General features: G+C 39.2%; 1 protein-coding gene across 1 annotated transcript in view; it reads left to right on the forward strand.

Annotated features, from left to right (window-relative positions):
• Positions 1-15,262, forward strand: part of TBC1D9 (TBC1 domain family member 9) — a 60,955-nt gene extending 45,693 nt beyond the window's left edge. Inside the window, exons 16-21 of the mRNA XM_089693883.1 lie at positions 1,127-1,367; positions 4,171-4,236; positions 5,889-5,975; positions 9,161-9,235; positions 9,319-9,419; positions 11,104-15,262. Coding sequence (XP_089550009.1) covers positions 1,127-1,367; positions 4,171-4,236; positions 5,889-5,975; positions 9,161-9,235; positions 9,319-9,419; positions 11,104-11,796 — 1,263 coding nt within the window. The 3' untranslated portion in view covers positions 11,797-15,262. The remainder of the gene's footprint in view (positions 1-1,126; positions 1,368-4,170; positions 4,237-5,888; positions 5,976-9,160; positions 9,236-9,318; positions 9,420-11,103) is intronic.
• The last annotated feature ends 4,703 nt before the right edge of the window (positions 15,263-19,965 follow it).

Raw genomic sequence — 19,965 nt, forward strand, 5'->3', positions numbered from 1 at the left:
GTGGTTTATGTGTAACTAAAAGGCAGGCTTCATCCTCCCGCTGCCTTGTATACAATTTTTAGGCATTTTTTTCAAGGCACCGCTGAAGAAACCTGAAGGCACCCTAGGGTGCCTGGGCACTCTGGTTGAGAGAGGCTGCTTTAGAAGGTTCGATTTGGTGCATGCACTAGAAACAGTGAATATAACATGCAGCTTCTACTCTTAAATTCTCACATTTCAATTATACCACTATGTACTTTGCTTGTCTAAGAAACACTATATGGCCAAACATTTGTGGACACCTAGGTCAACTGGTTTGACGTCCCGTTCCAAAACTACAAGCCTCAATATGGAGTCCTCACAAGCTATGTGGCTAGAACAGCCACCACTCCTCTCAGAAGGATTTCCACAAGATATCAGAATGTGTCTATGGAAAAATGAGCCCATTCAGAAAAAAAAGCATTTTTGAGGTCAGGTACTTATGCTGAACAAGAAGATGTGTCTTTCAATTTCACCCCATGGTAAGGTGCACAGGGGCATGCTCAAGCTAGAACAGCAAAGGGCCTTCCCCGAATTGTTGCCACAAGTGCACAGTTGTCTAAAATGTTTTTGTAAGCTGTAACTTCAACAGTACCCCTACACCCGAACTTAAAAATTTGGAGGTTTTTTTTTTACAGACTTCTGCCCATACATTATAATTCAGGTAACAGAACAAAATAGAGTAGAGAATATATTGCACAAAGTGCACCCAATGATAACTAGGAGAAAAGATTATAGAAGTCTTAGCTCTTCTGTTGTATAGTGGCTGGATTACATTTCCAAACCTGCATTATTCTACATTCTGACGTTTATGGAGTGGAAATAATAATTGGTTGTATCTTCTAGTACTAAACATGGTTATCACTGACTTTTAAATCAAATAGTGATGCATTCATATTATTTTACTATTAGACAAATGATGTTGCTTTAAAATTGACTCCTTAAATTAAACTTGAGAGGACATAAACCTAATTTCACTTCAGAGTAATATTATGCTGTGCCTGGTACATTTTGTTTCCTGTTGCTTCATACAATAAGCACAGCATATATAAAAAAAAAAAGTAATTCTGTTAATGATGTTCACTTTGTAAATATATTATTGTTTTAGGCTGAGCACCTGACAAGCTGCTACTGGGGAGGTAACAGCAGCTCCATTGAACGTCATGACCCTTCCCTTCCCTATCTTGAGCAGTACCGCATAGACTTTCAACAATTCAAAGGCATGTTTATACTGCTGTTCCCATGGGCAAGTGGTGCACACACAGATGTCATGGCTGTCCGTCTCTTTAGACTCCTAGATGAAAATGGAGACAGCTTGATCAACTTCAAAGAGTTTGTCTCTGGTTTAAGTGAGTATAACAATATATAACAAGGGACTTAGTTTTCTTGAATTGATTTTTACTTTTTCATGATTAAACATGACATTACAAAACCTACTACATCTGAATACACAGGAAAGAGTTGAATTTTTTTTTATAGTGACCATAGGATTGTGCACCTGTAGCCCTACCCCTGCAGGGGCCGCTTGATAATGCTTGTCCCCAGTGGTTGGCCTGACCTTGCAAGCCCCCCAAAACCTCTGCCACTCTGGGTTCGGACATATTTCAGCAGTTGTAAACAAATATAGATGGCGCCACAAAAAAATTATTAATTTACAATTGAAAAAATAAATATAAATTAAATTCTACCAGCTGCAAAATCCGCCCTATACCATAAGGTGTACAAATAATAGACAAACAATTTGCGCTAGTGAAAAAGGAAACATAAATTATCACACAATAGTCATAAAAAAGAAAAAAATTGGTCCCATAAATAATAAAAAAATCCCAAAAAATAATTCTTCAATAATATAACTGGTGAGTAAAATTTTTTTCAAACGAAATCCACCAAAAGTGTTTAAACCACCACCAAAAAAAATGAATAAACTCACCAGAGCTATATGCTGATAATGTTATAAATCGGCATAAAACGCTTTTTGCTCTGGGAGCAATGATCTGCAGATTGATGAGGCAATGCTTGACATGGAAATCGATTTCCAGGGAACAATACCCTGCAATAGGATGTGCCACTAAAAAGATCCACTTCATCTAGACACCACCATATCCATAGAATGTTGGAACAGCCACTTGGAAAGAAAACAGAAGCTCATGGTGCAATACCTCTTAAAATCTCACTTTTTAATAAAACATATCGCACATACAAAAAATGATGTCCCAGCCAACACCAGCATCAACAGTGTAATCGGATCACATAGAACGAACCCAGCCGCTGGGAACGGAATGACGTCACATCAATCAAGCCCCGCCCACTGAGAAACGTAATGAAGTCACATTGATCAAGCCCCGTCATTACGTTCCCAGTGGTCGGTACAGCCCATGTGCAAGGTGGCTGGGTTTGTTCTATGTGATCTGATTACACTGTTGATGCTGATTACACAGTTGATGCTGGTGTCGGTTGGGACACCGTTTTTTGTAAGTGCGATATGTTTTATTAAAAAGTGAGATTTTGTTTTCTTTCCGAGTGGCTGTTCCAACATTCTATGGATATGGTGGTGTCTATATATAGCTCTGGTGAGTTTATTCATTTTATTTGGTAATGGATTGACACTTTTGGTGGATTTTGTTTGAAAAAAATTTTACTCACCAGTTATATTATTGAAGAATTATTTTTTGGGACTTTTTTATTATTTTATGGGACCAATTTTTTTTCTTTTTTATGACAACTATTGTGTGATAATTTGTTTCCTTTTTCACTAGCGCAAATTGTTTGTCTAATATATTTCAGCAGTATAAGATAATAATGCAAAAGACACAATTCTTTAGCAACACCTCTATATTAGCTGTATTCAAAAGTGAAGGCCACAGAAATAATGGGTTTAGGATATACAACTCCAGTTCACGCATAAAAGCAGAACACTTGTAAAATAGAAATAATCAGTTAGCAACGTTTAACAGATTATACAGTCATGAGTAGTAAGCTTCAACCATTTATATGCAACACCAGCCGCAAAAGGGGGAAGTCCTGTGATATTTAAAGTTCTTCATATGGAGCCATCTGTTGTCCTCTGCTAGCAATGGTGGTGGCCCATAAACATTAGTGAATACTAGTAATTCCAATTAAACCAACTGTGGTACTGCTCAAAGCAAAAGATCTCTTGGTACTGACGTGTAAAGGTGTCTGCATGCAATGTTGCTAGAGTGATGACAGAACGTGGTTGGGTATCTGCTCCCTCACCAGTCCTATGGACAGCACGGCCTCTTAGGAACAGTTCTTGCTTAGGCTCTTGGCTGGTTGCAAGGATGTGCGGAGTTACCACCTGACGTGTGAAGACTGGACAATGACCATCTCAATGCAGAGACGATGGTTCAAGCCTGGTGTGGCAATTGGTGTCACCGTTGTGCTGAAATGATGTGCAGAGTCTCGCAGCAGTAGGCCAGCAATCTGTCTCTAGAGAAGAATGGCAGGCCCCTGTGTTCAGCTCTGGATTGCCATTTTGACGCCTGACATTACACCATTGGTTGGGGGGGTGTAGTGACATCCCATCCCCAAATCACAAATATAAATGAGCCCTTTCTGTCCTGATCCCCCATAAGGCTGCTTTCGCACTGATGCGCTGCAGTTTGCCCTCTCCATGGGTGCAGCGAAGTGCACCTGAGGCTTTCCTGCAGGTTAGCTGTGCTTTGCCATAGACTTCTATTATATCTTGCGGGTGTGGTGCACTTTCTGAAAGCACACTAAACTCTTCCATTCAGTTTGAGGTCCAGGGCCTCATCAGAGGGCTCCATGGGCCACAGGTGTAGCACCCCTGTGCCAAAGTATGCATGGTATGTTGCTGTAGATTTTGATATGGCAACTTGTCGATGTCACTGGGCCCTAATATTTTCTAAATCCATAACCTGAAACACACAGGCAGCCATTGCAGTCAGACCTTCAAATCTATATGCTTGGTAACCATCCTTTGTGGTGTAATGTAGCCTCTAAGAACAGTACAGTGTAATCAAGCTGTACTCCTAGCTCTATCCATATGGCCCTATGACTGCAACTTTGCACATTCTAGAAGTGATTGGTGTTAGTGCGGGTAATTTACAGATGATAATTAATTATTTACAAAAATCTCAAATATCCTGTTTACATTTCTCCATTGATGTTCAGGTGATGCCTGCCATGGGGACCTCACTGAAAAACTGAAGCTGTTATATAGGATGCACATACTGCCTGGTAAGCACTTCCAGCATTCTCCTACAGATGTTTGCATTTTCTGACTGTACTGTATTCATTTAATTTATAATGAAATGTAACTTTTATGCATAACTCCAGTCAAATTTGAGAATTAACCCTTGAGGCAGGAAGCATATCTCTAGTACTAGTTTTTCAACCAGACATTGTTATAACAAAGCAGTTCACCACATTCTGTTTTTTTTGTCAAAAATCTACTGATCTGAGAACACCCATTTCAGCTGCAGGAGAGCAATTCCAAAATGCATCCGATGCACCCAAATGCTTCTCATTGTCACTCATATATACAGAAAGCCTAATGACAAAAAATCAGTACAAAGTATAATCAGAATCGCAAAGAAGTTTCCCATAGCCACTGATCAGATTCAGACTTATATTGGAAATGTGTTTGCACAGAGAGACTATTTATTTGGCACTAAATCTAGATTAAGGTATTAAAGTGTTACTAAACCCAGGACCAGGGGCGGACTGACAACTCCTGGGGCCCCCAGGCAATAGGGGATCATGGAGTCCCTGTGTCCTTGCCCACACTCAAACAACACCCAAAAAAGCCTATGAAAGGTACCAGGGGCATCTCATGGGGCCCCCTACTGACCCCGGGCCCTCGGGCAGTGCCCGAGTTCTCGAATGGTCAGTCTGCCCCTGCCCAGGACCCTGCATTCTCTAGATTTAGAACATGAAATGCAATTATTGTAGTAAATATAAACTGCTGAATACCTTTTTCTCATCAGCAGTATATAGCAATCTTGTGACTTCTATCAGTGTCCAACTTAGCACTGGTTAAAGCTTGTAGGAGGTTTCATTCTCCCCTGATTGTCATATGAGGCTGCATAACCCCTGACCCTCTGTCTGGACAACGTTGATTGGCCCTGTGTTGACCACATGCACCCTCCCAAGGAAAAAAAAAAAACCTTCTAGCAATACATACCAAACTGACCACATGCAGCATGCCCCAAAGGCTGTGTTCTATCAGGAAATGGATTGGAGACCGTAGAGGAAGGGGAGGATCAGAGAAGACCGGATCAAACCTTTTTACACAATGTGGAGGATTAACCCCTTAGGTTCCACAGTGAGTATAACAAGCCTGCTTTACTGATTTTACTGTTGTGGGTTTAGTAACACTTTAAGTTTTGTTTTGACCTTGGTCATTAAGCGGTTAAACAAATACACTGTAATTTTTATTGGCTAACCTAAATTACAGGAAACCTGAATCTCAGTTTTTCTAAAATGACTAAATAGTGGAGCTTTCTCACAATTCAGGGTTTTTGCATAAAAAAAATTGCAATATGGTCTGCATGTAATTTGTGTACTGTAGAGCTATGACCAATGAACACTTCCCTTTGTCATAGGCACCTGACAGCATGACAAGAAAGTGACAGATTGATTTTACTGTTGTGGGTTTAGCAACACTTTCATGGGGCATGTTCTAACTTCTAAACATCACCACAGTGTTTGCTGGATATTATTACCATCTCACTTCCTGAGGGCTGATATTCTTTGCCACAGCCACCAATATGATTCAGAGGCAGATTTGATGCTGATTGGTGGCTGAGGAAATGTAACTTTGGCGTATCTGTGAAGATTCATGACTCCTAATGGGTTCTTCATTAAGAGTGGTTGTATGTCATTTGTAGACTTGTCACCTGACCAGGAAGAGCCAGATTCTGCTTTTGAAGCCACTCAATATTTTTTTGAAGATATCACACCAGAATGTAGCCAAGGTAAGGTAATCTCTGTGTAAATGTGTACATTGCCGCCATATACAAAACCATAATATAAATGCAAGCTGCTAATAAAAAATAAATGCTTTACTTGATTACATGTTAGAACTCTTTTCATGGTATGGGGCATCCCAACTTTCCTTTCCTTAAGGTTTTTTTTTTATACATGGGTAAAAAAAAAAGGGAAAATTTAATGATACCATGAGAGACAATTATTTGAAGCCCTGTAGTATTGCAGATGTGTAACTGCCCCATGTGCTCATAAGAGAACAATTAGAATTATTAATTTTGAAGAGGAAACTCCCCAGTGTGGATAAAGATAATAAAAAAACTAGTTGCTAACTATTCCTCACTCTACCAAAAGTTTTATTATTGCTGTCTGTATCCCCAAATTTCCCCTCGTTACCTGTCCAAGTGACCAGACAGGAAAGGGAAAAAAGCTGGAGCTCCACGATAATGAAAATATCCATTGATCTAAAAAAGCTGATGTTGTCCAGTTATTAGATGGTCATGTTTACTGATGTGCATTAATAAATCCTTGTTTTAATGGAAAAAAATGGGCTGACATAGCTAATTAAACTTTATAATGATAATTACTTAGATGTCATACTGATTTATTCGCATATAACATGGAGATCTAAAGTTTCTTCGGTGCATGCGTCTTCCAGGTCACTGTCTCAAGAAATATTGACTCAAATGATCAGCATAAGTAGCTATTGTTTCCTGATGGAGATTAGCTGGTTGCCTTTGCATTGCTCCCAGCATAAGTTTCCTTTACACCCCAGTCACACCGATCCCGACTTTGAAATCGTTCAAACTTACAGTGAAGTCCTACAGTTTCAAAGTCGGATGACATGCCGATTTGAGGTGCGATTTGCAAGACATCTGACACAGATGTCGATGGAAATTGCACCAAAAGTAGTGCATGTACTACTTTAGAAATTGATGCGGCTCCAACCAAGTCGGAACCGCGCCGATATGACTGCTGTCATTGCGGACAATAGGGTGCAGCTTGCCATGCGATTTTCAAGTTGTATGGCATGCAAATCATGCATTTTAATGCATGTGCACAGGTTAGCCATTTTTTATTTATTTTTTTATTTTTTAATAGTTTATACCTGTGTGACATCTGGTATGGTTAAAGTGGGGAGGAGGAGAAGCCAGCTTTCAGCTGCTGCAGAGAGATCCATACAGGAGACCGGTTCCAGTAATTGCACCCCCAACCCCCCCCCCCCCCCCCCCCGTGCTGATCACCCTCCCTGCCCAAATCCAATTCACCCGGATGCCTGGGCCCTGTACAGGATACAGGAGGACTGGTGGTACCCCCTTATCCACGGCCCTGACGCCTGTTGATAACGCACTTAAAAACTTGCAAATCCAGCCTTAGGCCTGGACAGTACATGAAACAAAATGGCCAAGTAATGATATCCCCAGTAGAGGGAGCACAAATTCTATCATACATAACCAATACTATCTTATCAACAAACCTCTTTTCAGAATGAATACATCTTTGCAGGATGCCAGGCAGTGCTAGCTAACAGGTAGTGTAATTATTAAATGAAAATGAACAATAGTTTTTTGAGACCTAGAAATAATGCTAAATAAAACAGAAATGACACTATATGTAGTGACACTAAAAATCCGGTTTTGTCAGTGATTTTTTTTTTTTTCAAATGTCAACAAAACATTGCAAAATGATTGCATCCAACATCTACAGACCAGGTGGGACCATGAGTTCATGTGTACTGACCCCACTGTATGTTTATGGCAGCAAAAATGGAGATTTGTCAGAGAAGGCAACACTTTTTTTTTTTTTTTCCTAAACTTTCCAGATTGTCTTGCCCACTAGAAACTCACTTGCCAATCATGCATGGTTATCTGCTGCTGAAGCCTACCAATCCACTTTTAACATTTGAGGTTTCACATGATGTGGCCTTCCTGTCAGCATAAATAAGTCTGGTTACTGTGTTTTGGTCCCTTTTTTTTCTGCACTATTCTTTGTTGATTTTTAGACTATACTACATGGAAAGATACAGATACTTTGACTGCACATCTTTCCCATTCTGACATTCTAAACCTTTTGGCCATGTGTACACGGTCCATGTTATAGCCACATGATTCAAGGTTTGGCTACTTGTGATAGCAAGCAGGTATAGAATTCAAAAGGGAACACTCCTTGGGTGCCAAAAAAAAAAAAAATGTAAGAATTTTCAGGTGGACGTTGCCATTCACTTAGCCCAAATTTCCCCAGAACCAGTGTGCAGGCTATAGGAAGGAGGATGGCAGCTTCCATCTGAAGCATCTTACACAAATACTTTTTGAATACTTTTGTAAGTACTTGTTCTTTTATAAAGCCATCTATATGATTAATATTATTATTATACAGGATTTATATAGCGTCAACAGTTTGCTCAGCGCTTTACAATCTAATGGGAGTCAATACAGCAACAATACAGTTCAATACAAGAGGGTTAGGAGGGCCCTGCTCCTTGGAGCTTACAATCTACGAGGGAGGGGCTAGTGGTACAAAAGGTAATAACTGTGGGGGATGGACTGGTAGGAGGAATAGAAGATTCCATTATTAGCTGAGGGCAGGATAAGCTTCCCTGAAGGGAGAGGTTTTCAGGGATTGCCTAAAAGTGAGCAGAGTAGGCGATAGTCTGATAAATTGGGGTAGAGAGTTCCAGAGGATGTGGAGGCTCTGGGGAAGTCCTGGAGATGAGCATGGGAAGAGGAGACCAGGGAGCCAGAGAGCAGGAGGTCATATAAATTTCTATATACTGTATCTCTATACATTTCACTGTAATATTGTAACTGATTTATAGTCTCTATTTGCTAAATTAGTTGGCATACTAGAATGTAGACAAACTTTATTAGGTCTATACTTTTATAATTTCAAGGAACCTTGTAGGGTGAAAATATGAAGGTTGCATTTGCCTACCTCTTTTTTAAAATGTAATTAAGTTGTATGCCTTTGCTACTGGCTACAATACCATATAAATCAGGAGCAAGATTATGACTTTAATTGTAATTGAATCCTTGTTACTGGCCAGTTTTAATACTGTCAGACAATTAGCTTTTTCAGAGAGAGGTCAGAAAACACATGCCACACATTTCCTTTTTTTGCAAATTTCCTTTCACATTCTCAAGACCATCTAACAGATTTCTTTTTTTTCATCCTCAAGTCTCGGCACTTGATGCAAAGAACAAAATAAAGACAGAAGAAGGATTTGTGGCTGTCAGCCTTAAAACCACTAAAGGTAACGCCAAGATACCACTACGCCTATGATGATACTACACTGATAGTACATAAGGATTTACATGTGTTTTCCTATTTTAATAGTTAAAAGGACAAGCCAAGACAATCGGAATTATCTTCGCTTATGGGCACAAGAGAACCGGTCAAGGCAAAAAATTGCAAAGGAGTTGCCTAAATTAAAACAGGTATTGTACTGATTTGCTCTACTTGCAGAGAATACGATTGTAGTATTATGCTTCATGTACAGTGAGCATTTGCTCGTCATCGCTGAAGGCCTTGTCTCTTGGAAGGAGAAAAGCCGCTTAAAAATGCGGTAAAAGCTCTACATTTGTTTATGCACAGGAAAAGAGGGATTATAACACCTATCAGGTTTTTATTGCTGTATGTATCCACATTAGGGAGATCCACCCTCCTATTTGTCCTGGTGACTGCTATTACCAGGAGTGAAAGTGATGAAAATCCCAAATTTTAGGTTGTCACAAAAACAGAAATAGATGGGAAATCTTCCAATAGGGACATTAGTTATGGTGACATCCAAGGATTCCCTCACTTTATAGGGATTACCACTCCATTTCCTTTTTTTGCCTATGGGACAGGAAGTGAAGGAACATTTCCCAATCCTCAAAGATGGAGAAAAACTGAACCCTTTCTTTATCCAATTAAGTTTTTGCCTTTAGTTCTACTTTAATGACTTTTCTGTCCCTTCTGCATGCTTTCTGTTATCCTACATTTGTATTGAAACCAGACAAAGCCAGAAAGGTACACATGAAAGTAGAAGCATGGAAACACATTTACCTTTTTTAAATTAGTTAAATATTATCTGTTATAATAGGATTCCAAGAGTTAAAGTATATGTGAACCCTCACCTTGTAAAACAACACATTCAGTTTAAAATAGAAACAAAAGTTAAAACATTTGTGATACTTATAAAAAAATGTTATAAATACTTTGTTTCCCTTTTTTATAAGTGATCGCATACCCTCTGTTCTCAGCTGCATAAGGAGCTGGGAGAGGAGAAACAGCATACACTGGTCTTTCCAGTGATTGGCTATGCGGGGGAAGAGTGTGTTATCACAAGTTTAATCATTGGATTAGCTCCTAGCACAGCCGGAAAACTGACCAGAGCTGAGCTGTGCTCTAGTGTAGTCAGTTTTTAATAGGAAAGCAGAGGGACTGGCAGGATCACCAGGTATTTCACACAAAAAGCAATACATAAAGAACCGGATACATTTTCATAAAGTACATGGTACAGCAGGCACATATCAGGAATTTGAAATGTTAGGTTTGCATATCCTTTAAAGCAAAATTCCAATGAGAATAAAATAAATCCATGAACATCTATAATATCAGGTGGTATTCCCTTGTTGTATTTTTTTGATTCGTTCTGCAGTACATGCAGATTAAAAATTGCATGTAACAGATTAGGTCCCCTCAGTTAGGGTAAAAATACTCGTTATTGATTGGGATTGTACTTCTGGATGGGTGGCATTGAGGGTAATGACTAGTATTTTGTCTGGAAACCAATCCTAGGTCCAAAATGTCATGGGCATGGTTAAACATTGGGGTTGATTTACTAAAACTGCAACTGTGCATGGTAGCCAATCAGCTTCGCACTTCAGCTTGTTCAATTAAGCTTTGACAAAAAAAACTTGGAAGCTGATTGGTTTCTATACAGAGCCGCACCAGATTTTGCACTCTCCAGTTTTAGTACATCAACCCCATAGTTTTTTTTTTTTTCTGTTTCTTTTTGTTTTTTTCTTAATTTTGAATATCCATAACTGATTTTTATATAGCACATAGATCTCCTTTTAAGCATGTTTTGCTATGTTCACATTAAATGTTTTTTTAAGTCGTCTTATTGTCTTGTAGGGCCAGTTTATTGAGCTGTGTAAAACTATGTACAATATGTTCAGTGAAGACCTTTGTGAGCAAGAACTGTATCATGCCACTGCTGCAGTCACAAGCTTGTTGCTTGAGATCGGAGAGGTGGGCAAGCTTTTCTCTGCCCAGGTTCCAGAAGAAACACCCAGTCAAAGCACTAAGGAGACTCCAGGCAAAATCGGTGAGAGAAAACCTGTGCAGATATGCCAATATGTTCAGGAAGGAGTTTTCTCCAACAGCCCAGTACCCAGTGATAATGCAGAAGATCAAATGGAGGAAGTTAAGCTAGAAGACTCCTCTCCAAGAGACAATGGGGCCTGCTCATCTATGCTGATATCAGATGATGACACTAAAGACGATAGCTCCATGTCATCTTACTCTGTACTGAGTGCTGGATCCCATGAAGATGACAAACTGCAGTGTGAAGATATTGGTGATGACACCATTCTTGTGCGCAGCCACCATCAAGCTACTTTGCCTTCAAGCACAAGTCTAGACCAAGACTGGGCCATAACCTTTGAGCAGTTCCTTGCCTCTCTCTTGACAGAGCAAGCCCTAGTGAGATACTTTGACAAGCCAGTGTCCATGATGGCAAGGATCACCAATGCTAAAAATGTCCGAATGATGGGGAAAACTTTACCATCTACAAGTGACTATGACATTCCAACTATTTCCGGATAGAGCTGACCATAAATTTTACTTTTTTTGACTGAACGAGGACAAAGAAATTCTCTTTTAATCTTTTTGTTAAAAAATGCACAACTTGCCTAACCTTACATATCTGACTTATTAGTATAATGCAGATTTTAAACAAACATTTTTAAAGACCTACTACCATAGTACAGGCATGGGTGGAGCTATTTTAAAAGATGGATTTTAAATGACATATATGTATTAATCTATCACAATATAATATAAAGCCTATTATTTGTCCTCTAGATATAAAGAACTTCTTGCTGAAGCAGAACATCAGGTTGTGAATTGAGTAAAGAAGTGCAAAGAGCGACAACAAGGTGCAATGTGCAGTAGCCTGTAATGACCAATTGGAATTTTGTTTGCTAAAGTCACATAAAAATGATTCCTCATTGGTTGTAATGGGTTAGTGTGTTACAATTGCCTTTTGTACTACCTTATTTAATAAGCCTGATTGTCTTCTATGTTCCAGGATAATATAATATAATTTCATGTAAATAAGTATAATGTTGTACTGGAAGTCTATGCTGCTGTATATTAAGTAAGTGGGAATGCAATGCCTACCCCGAGCTAGTGTTTACTGTACTTACGCACCTGCACTTTGAAATTTTGCACCTTTGTTAGCAGAATTACTTATTTACGTTGATTTTATTACTGTCCATTTATAAATCAGAAACTGGCAACATCTTTCCTCCATAGCTGTGCGCATCTAAAATACAGTACATTAGTCCCCGTGTAAATGTAATTTGGCCCATCATCCACATCTGAAATTTGTGTTTAGCACTGGCATATTTACTACATGTGTTAGAGTAATACATATTTGTATAAACAAGTACCTAATCCTTAAAGCAGTATTAAACCCAAAAATCAAACCTTTATTATATTGCAGCTTTCCAATTCTTGTGATGGCTGCATTTGTTCTTTTATGTTTTAATTTCTTCATTTTCACCTTCTGATCCAGCCAGCAAGTATGTTTTTCAACAGAGCAAGCTGTTTTGCAGCTGTAGCAGTTACAGGGTTGATACAATTTAAATATAAAGGAGTGCTTGCAGTGGTGAGGTTTTATTTATGTAAAACTTGTATCCCAAAAGAAAAATAACTGCTTCTAAAGTATTAGCTGGAGCTTGGATTAAATTTGTTAGTGTGGTTGCATCTGCTAGTCCATCTAACACTCTCCTCCCCCAAGACTGACAATGCTGTTGCTAAAGGTGTCCCCTGTGCTCCTTCATCTGTAGTGGAGGCACTCTAATACAGGAGGTAAGGTACTAGCCAGATGACCAGGAAAAAAAGAAAACTAATGCAGCCACCATATCTAAGGATTGATAAGCTGCAATATAATACACTTTTGGTTATGGGTTTAATGCCGCATTACGTTTAACATCCACCCTAAGGGACCATTCCGATCTGTCTGCTCGTATGTGTGTTGCATTAACGAGTGTTACTGCAACACATAGCAATTGTATACAATTAACCCTAGCTTGAAGCCAAACTCTGGAAACACTTTGGACAGAGTGAAGAACGTTTAGAACCAATATCAGGACTTTGTTGTCTTTGACCCCACTGTAATGCATCACTACAAAAATTAACACAAATTTAAGATGCTAAAAAAAGCTAAGGGGATAAATGAGTTAATAAAAATAAGGGTTAACTAATATTTTTGGATTAAAAAAAAAAAACTAGTGATAACTACAATTTTTTATTATACATCTTTTTTTCTTTTTATAAAGGCATTAGAATCATGTCTCTGGTGCAAGCCATTTTTTATGCAAACAAAAACTTAAATTATAAAACATTATAAAGGAATTAGGGAATGAAGTAGTTCATAAAAAAGAATGAGGGTTCGCTAAGAGCCCATTCCCACTATTGTGTTCCATTAATGTGTGCCACGCACCTTACACATGTTGTCACCCTGGTGCACCTACCGTCTCCGCTCAGCCCGCGGCAGTCCCTTAACGTATGTTGTGCTGAGCTTGCAGAAATGGCACAAATGCCTTTTTATTTGGTGCCCTATTCGAATGAAAGGACTGCCTTAACATAACACACATTAGCGTGTGTGTGCTCTAATGCACCAACATAGTATGAAAGGTTAACAATTGGCTAAAATTTTGTTTTAATTTTTTTCCTCAGGCTGATGCCGGCATCTGTCTTCCGGGTTCCGTTCCCTGCGACGTCAGGACGTACGGGGACGTAACCAGCGGGAAATTTAAAAATGTCAAAAAGTGACATTCACTAAATACACTAAAATCACATAGTATAACATTATTGTATTAAAGCTTTCCACATACATTTTGTCCCTAGTGCTTTGTCCTGTGCCCTGCCTGCATTTTTACCGGAAACTGAGAAATGTCCATGGCGTCCAAAAAGCGTCCCTTTAGGTCAAAAGCAGTTTTAGACCAGCTAGAGAACAGTTATAGTAAATTAGAACCACTTGCAGAATTGAGTGATAATGATTCGTGGGGAAATTTGTCATCAGACACTGAAAACGATTCTGTGACTTTGCTCAGTAATGTGCGAACTTGGCGCTATATTTAAAATTTCAGTGTTTTTGGTTTGATTACATTATTGAATTAAATTTATTATTATATTATTTTTTTGATTGATTGTTTATTAAATTATAATTTATGATTTTGTTTTCAAATTTTATCATATCCGGGATGTTTACTAGACTCTTGTTTGGACAGATTTTAGTGAGTTATTCCTAAAAACTACAGGCCTACAATAAAAAAATGTCATATGCCCATGCAAAAAAATGTACAGCTTTCAGCACAGAAATACTGACATAATCAGACCGCTAGGGAGGTTAAACCTCAGGCAAAGTTTATACTATCTCCAATAATTTTATCAACGTGGAATTTTATTAATGCCCCAAGCCAAACTTATGGTGTATTAAACAAATAACAACTTTGGTGCTGATATACAATGGTACGTTTTGGCACCAACAAAACAGCACTGCAATATCAGTGCCTTTTAATAAACGTATCTACACTGAGAACTCCTGTGTAGGACGAGGGCCACACAACTGGGATTTAAGGCAAAGCCTAAAGTACTGTTTCCTAAAGTAACCAAATACCTTTTAATTCATATCAGATTACAGTAAACTGATTTGATTTCTATAGGTTACAGGAGTTTACACCGAATTGCTTTTGTGTTGCTTCCCTCTAATAAAACATACTTGTACATGGTGGCCAGGCAAGGTCATTAGATGTGATAATGGAGATGGACACAAGTTGCCAGTTTGTGATCTACTGTTGTTCTACCCATCAGTGCATTTTATTTGTGTATATAATTTTTTTATTTAAAAAATCTTATTTTTTTAAGCTACTTATTATTTCTCATACTGATGTTGTATATAAATTGAACCCCTTAAATGTTAAAAAAAAAATTGTAATGATGAAATGATGCTGCTGTTGCGTTCTGCCATTTATGAGAAATAAACAGGGTTCATATCAGCAAATAGAGTATTCTTGGACTTATTCTTGAGCCTTGTGGAACCTAGTCAGGGCAAACATTGAGAGGTACCATTGCTAACTTGTTTTTAAAGGATAAGTTCACCTTTCATAACATGTTACACCCATACTCATGTAATATATTATGAATACACCGGCCCTCGCTCCCCTGCTTTGACAGCTAGAGAGGCTGCATCACTCATTCACAATCCTTTTAGCGGCTGTTGGCTTGTAGCCATGAACTCCCATGGCGCTGTGAGCACCATGGTAGTTCATCAATTCTTCCAGTCAGTATATCTGCTTGCCCGTACATCCCATGCAGGCACGCAGATATACTGACAGGTCTGCAGGAGCTTTACAAGCTCCCAAAACAAAAAATTTGCATTTATTATTTTTTGTTAAACATTGAACCTATCCATTAAAGCTGCGTGTTTCAGGGCTTGAACCTTCATCCTACTTATTTTAGATCAGTGCATACAGATATAGTGCAGCAAGGATAAGGATCACAGCCTTGAACTTTAAATGAATTTTAATTAGTTTTAAAAATGGTCCCTCCCCCCTCCTAACTAACACCCATGCTGACTAACCTGTGTAAGAAAGATGCATATACTTACCTATTTTCAGCCTGCTCCAACCCAGTCACGTAAATCCCCTATGTCAGCTAGCAGAGGCTTCAGGGAAGATGAAGGGATCGCCTGACAACAGCTGGGAATCCCTGAAGTGGTGACACCAACCATAGGCTCCTATGGCCCATCTGTTGGCACTCTTCCTCTCACCTACAGCCACCATTGACTGACACAAGGGAGCCAGTTCACATGGCCAGACTGGAGCAGGCTGAAATAGGTAAGTATATACATCTTTCTTACACAGGTTAGGCAGCATAAACATTAGGAGGGAGGGAGCATTTTTTAAGACTAGTTAGGTTTAGCCTGGAATTCTGCTTTAACCACTTCCCATCTGCCCTATAGCAGAAATACTGCTACAGGGCGGCACGGGTGCACAAAGTCACGTGTGTGTGTGTGTGTATATATACTGTACGTGATTTTTCATTTACGGAGGCATGCACCCTACCCACACAGCCATTCGCGGCCACGGCTGCCAATCACCAGGCACCTGCTGGTAATTACTTGCTGGCGCCCAGTGATTTCTGACGATCACCGATGTGAAGGAGGACTGTTTTGTTTACGAACAGTCCTCCTCCCTGTCAGCTCAGACACCATGCTCTGGCCATCCAGAGCAGTGTGCTTTCAGTGAAACACACACAACCCCCCCCCCCCCCAGTAAAACACACGCTGCACACAGTTAATCCTTTGATCACCCCTCATGTTAATCCCTTCCTGCCCAGTGCCATTAGTACAGTGTCAGTACTTTTTTCTTAGCACTGATCACTGTATTGGTGTCATTGGGGATGTGAATGACACCAAGTCAGTTCCCCCCAGCGTCAGAATGTCTGCCGCAGTCACGCTCTAAGTCGCTGATCATCGCTATTACTGGTAAAAATGAAAAAAAAAATTACCAATGTATATATACCACCATTTGTAAACTCTATAACTTTTACATAAACCAATTAATTTACATGTATTAGGATTTTTTTTAGAAAAGACGTTGCAGAATACATTTGGGCATAAATTTATGACGAAATTAGATTAGTACAAAAAATTTAAAAAAATGCACAGGTAATCAGATATCACCAAAATAAAGATCAATTTGTGGGAAAAAAGGATGTAAATTTAATTTGGGTGCAGCATTGCATGACCGTGCAATTGTCAGTTAAAGTAACGCAGCGCCGTAACGCAAAAGATGGCCTGGTCAGGAAGGGGGGTAAATGTGACACAAGTCATATTGAACATGAAGTCTGCAGAACTGCAATTTTCTGTAAAATCTAATGCAATATAGCTACCTGGAGGCATTTTGTACACAAATTATGTACAGAACACCCCCCCAGAAATGTAATGTCCTGCTTTTGTGATTGACCTACTGATTTTCCCAGAAGTCTGCACGAAGATATGTCAGATTTCGGGTATCCCCTGCAACAACAATGGCATTATTGGTGAGATACTCCCAAAGGGAAATCACATCTGAAGGGATGCAGACTCTGCAACTTTCCCCATTAGAGCCCTGCAGGTGAAACAGCTGACTGATGATCATAAAACCACTCCCATATAGATGGACTCTGACAAACAAGCAGATGTTTCTTCAGAATAACAAAAGGTAAGAATCTGCAACAAAGTTAGTTCAAATCCTTACAATGTACGTGGATATCCCAGAGGGAATATTTTTAACTCCACAAAAGTAGAGTGACTCATAATCCAAGAATACAATTATAGGTAAATCACAACCAAAGACGGTCAAAGTCTTACAGTTTGTTTTCTTTAGAAAGCAGCCAGAGCCGAAGACAGGAGCAACATGCCCCCTGTTGATTCAGACCCTGTAGCTTTGCAATCAGCAAAACTCATGCTCCCAGCTGATTAGAGAGCTTTAGCTCTGACACAGCAAAGGTGTTTTAGATCTCTGCAGAGAGACCACTGCTTCCACACAGAGCAAGTATCCTCCTTTACATCGTGTTGGGCTCAGGCTGTAGTTTATTTCTAAAATAGACGAAAAGACAAAAAAAAAAACCTGACATCTACCATATTTCTGTCCTGCTTCACAGGCTGTTTGCTATGGGAGGAACTGCTATTGTTTGTACAACAGGTATTGCTTGCTGTTAAGTATTAAGCCTATGTACATTGCTCAGAGCATCATCCATTAATCAGTTATGGTTGTTGCCTAATTATTTCAGACAAAGCATCTTCTTGTATCAAATGCAGTGGTACCTCGGTTTACGAACTTAATGCATTCTCCGGGACGTTTCGTATTGCGAAAAATGCGTAACTCAAAACGCGTTTTCCCATAGGAATGCACAGGTCAGAAAAAAGTAAAAAAAAAAAAAAAAAAGTCTTATCTGTTCAAAACTCTTTATGAAGTGCACTTTAAAGGCATAAATACTATACAGGGACATGATTAAAAATTTTCCAGAATGGCTCCAAAACTCGATGCAAAAACTGCTCCAACACCTCCACACTGGATGCCACGTGTTACCCACAGACTCCAGCATGCACAGGGATGGCGCTATAAACCTCCCAGGCGCAATGCATCCTGGGGAAACTTTCTTCGTATTGCAAAAAAAATTTGTAAACCGAGGCAGCATTTTCAATGAATTTTCATTGGTAAACCGAAAATTACGTTAACCAAGGCGTGCGTAAACTGAGGTACCACTGTAATTGTACCTACAGACCCGATCCAGTCCTAATACATATTCAGACTGGAACAGTGAGCATTAATCAGTGTCACAAAGTCACTAGTTGGAGCATTGAGCTTTAACTGGTGTGAAATAATCACCAATTAAAAAAAATTATGAGAATCCAAGAACACCGATATGTAAGCTTCAAGAAAAAACCACATTCCTGACACTCAGCCAGCAGTTGTAGCTTAGAGAACTGTGGACATGTAATCTCCAAATCAATATCCAACAGCCTGTATAACAACCACAGACCTGGGGAAAAAAAAGAAGAGAGTATGATGCACTGGAACCCATTTGTTCTCACTTGCTACCAATAGATCAATGGATTATTCACGTATACAGTAATTTCTTTATGATTTTTTATTTTTTTTTGGTGCTCCTCCAACCCCAAGAAGACATCCTTACCCAAGAAAACAACTATTACCCTTTTTGTGAGCTTCTGTTCATATCAAAGATAACTAGCCTCATTTAAATATTGCATACAGCTGAACGTCTGGCCCCTTTCTGGTGTCATTGAGCAGCTTGCTTATACAGAAGTATTCTCTTTCTTGCGCAAATAGCTGACTGTGTGATCACAAACAAGTTCATTGGACTTCGCATAAGGTGAACTGATGCAAGCAATATGAATGCTGTTTGAATTACATTACAGCTATTTGTATATGCTGACCTCACTGCCATTAAATGCAGCTAACAGTGTTCCCAAGTATTTAGCAGCTTTGACATACTTGGGGGAAGAAAAAGCTTGGACATGAGCAATTGTATTTTTTCTGTTGGCATTTTTCACACATTTAAAGTATTACTAAACCCAAAACCGTTACATCGGTCTGTATATGCAGTAAAGCATGCTTGTTATACTCACTGTGGAATCTAAGGGGTTAATATTCTGTATTGTGTAAAAAGGCTGTTTGACTCTGTCTTCTCTGCTCCTCCCCTTCTTCAAATGTTCACATCTTATCTCCTGATATGACAGACTGAACCTGTAGCTATTCTGCACATGCTCAATTTAGTGTGTATTGCTAGAGAGGTTTGTTTTTTTTTTCTTGGGAGAGTGCATGTGATCAGCACAGGGCCAATCAGCACTGTCCAGACAGTCAGGGGTTTTGCATCCTCCTAGAGCAGAAATAAAACTCCTACTAGTTAGCTAGTGCTTGGCTGAACATTGATAGAAGCCACAAGACTGCTCTAAATTCTGATGAGAAAAGGTATTTAGCAGTTTATATTTACTAAAGTAATTGGACAAATATTGTCTCAGTGTTGTTCTATTCTAAGTGAAGCTGCCCCTAATTAAGTGTGATTAACACTTATGCAAATAAAATATAAATAGATAGGCGCTACATTTGCCCCAACAATACACTTCATATAGTGCAATAAGTACAAGATTAGTACCACCTGAGGGTTATCTCAATTTTGGTCCATGCAAAAAGTTTT

This window comes from Staurois parvus, unplaced genomic scaffold (genome assembly GCF_062004578.1).
Source record: "Staurois parvus isolate SC_StPar_1 unplaced genomic scaffold, SC_StPar_1.0 ptg000639l, whole genome shotgun sequence".
Classification (NCBI taxonomy): Eukaryota; Metazoa; Chordata; class Amphibia; order Anura; family Ranidae; genus Staurois; species Staurois parvus.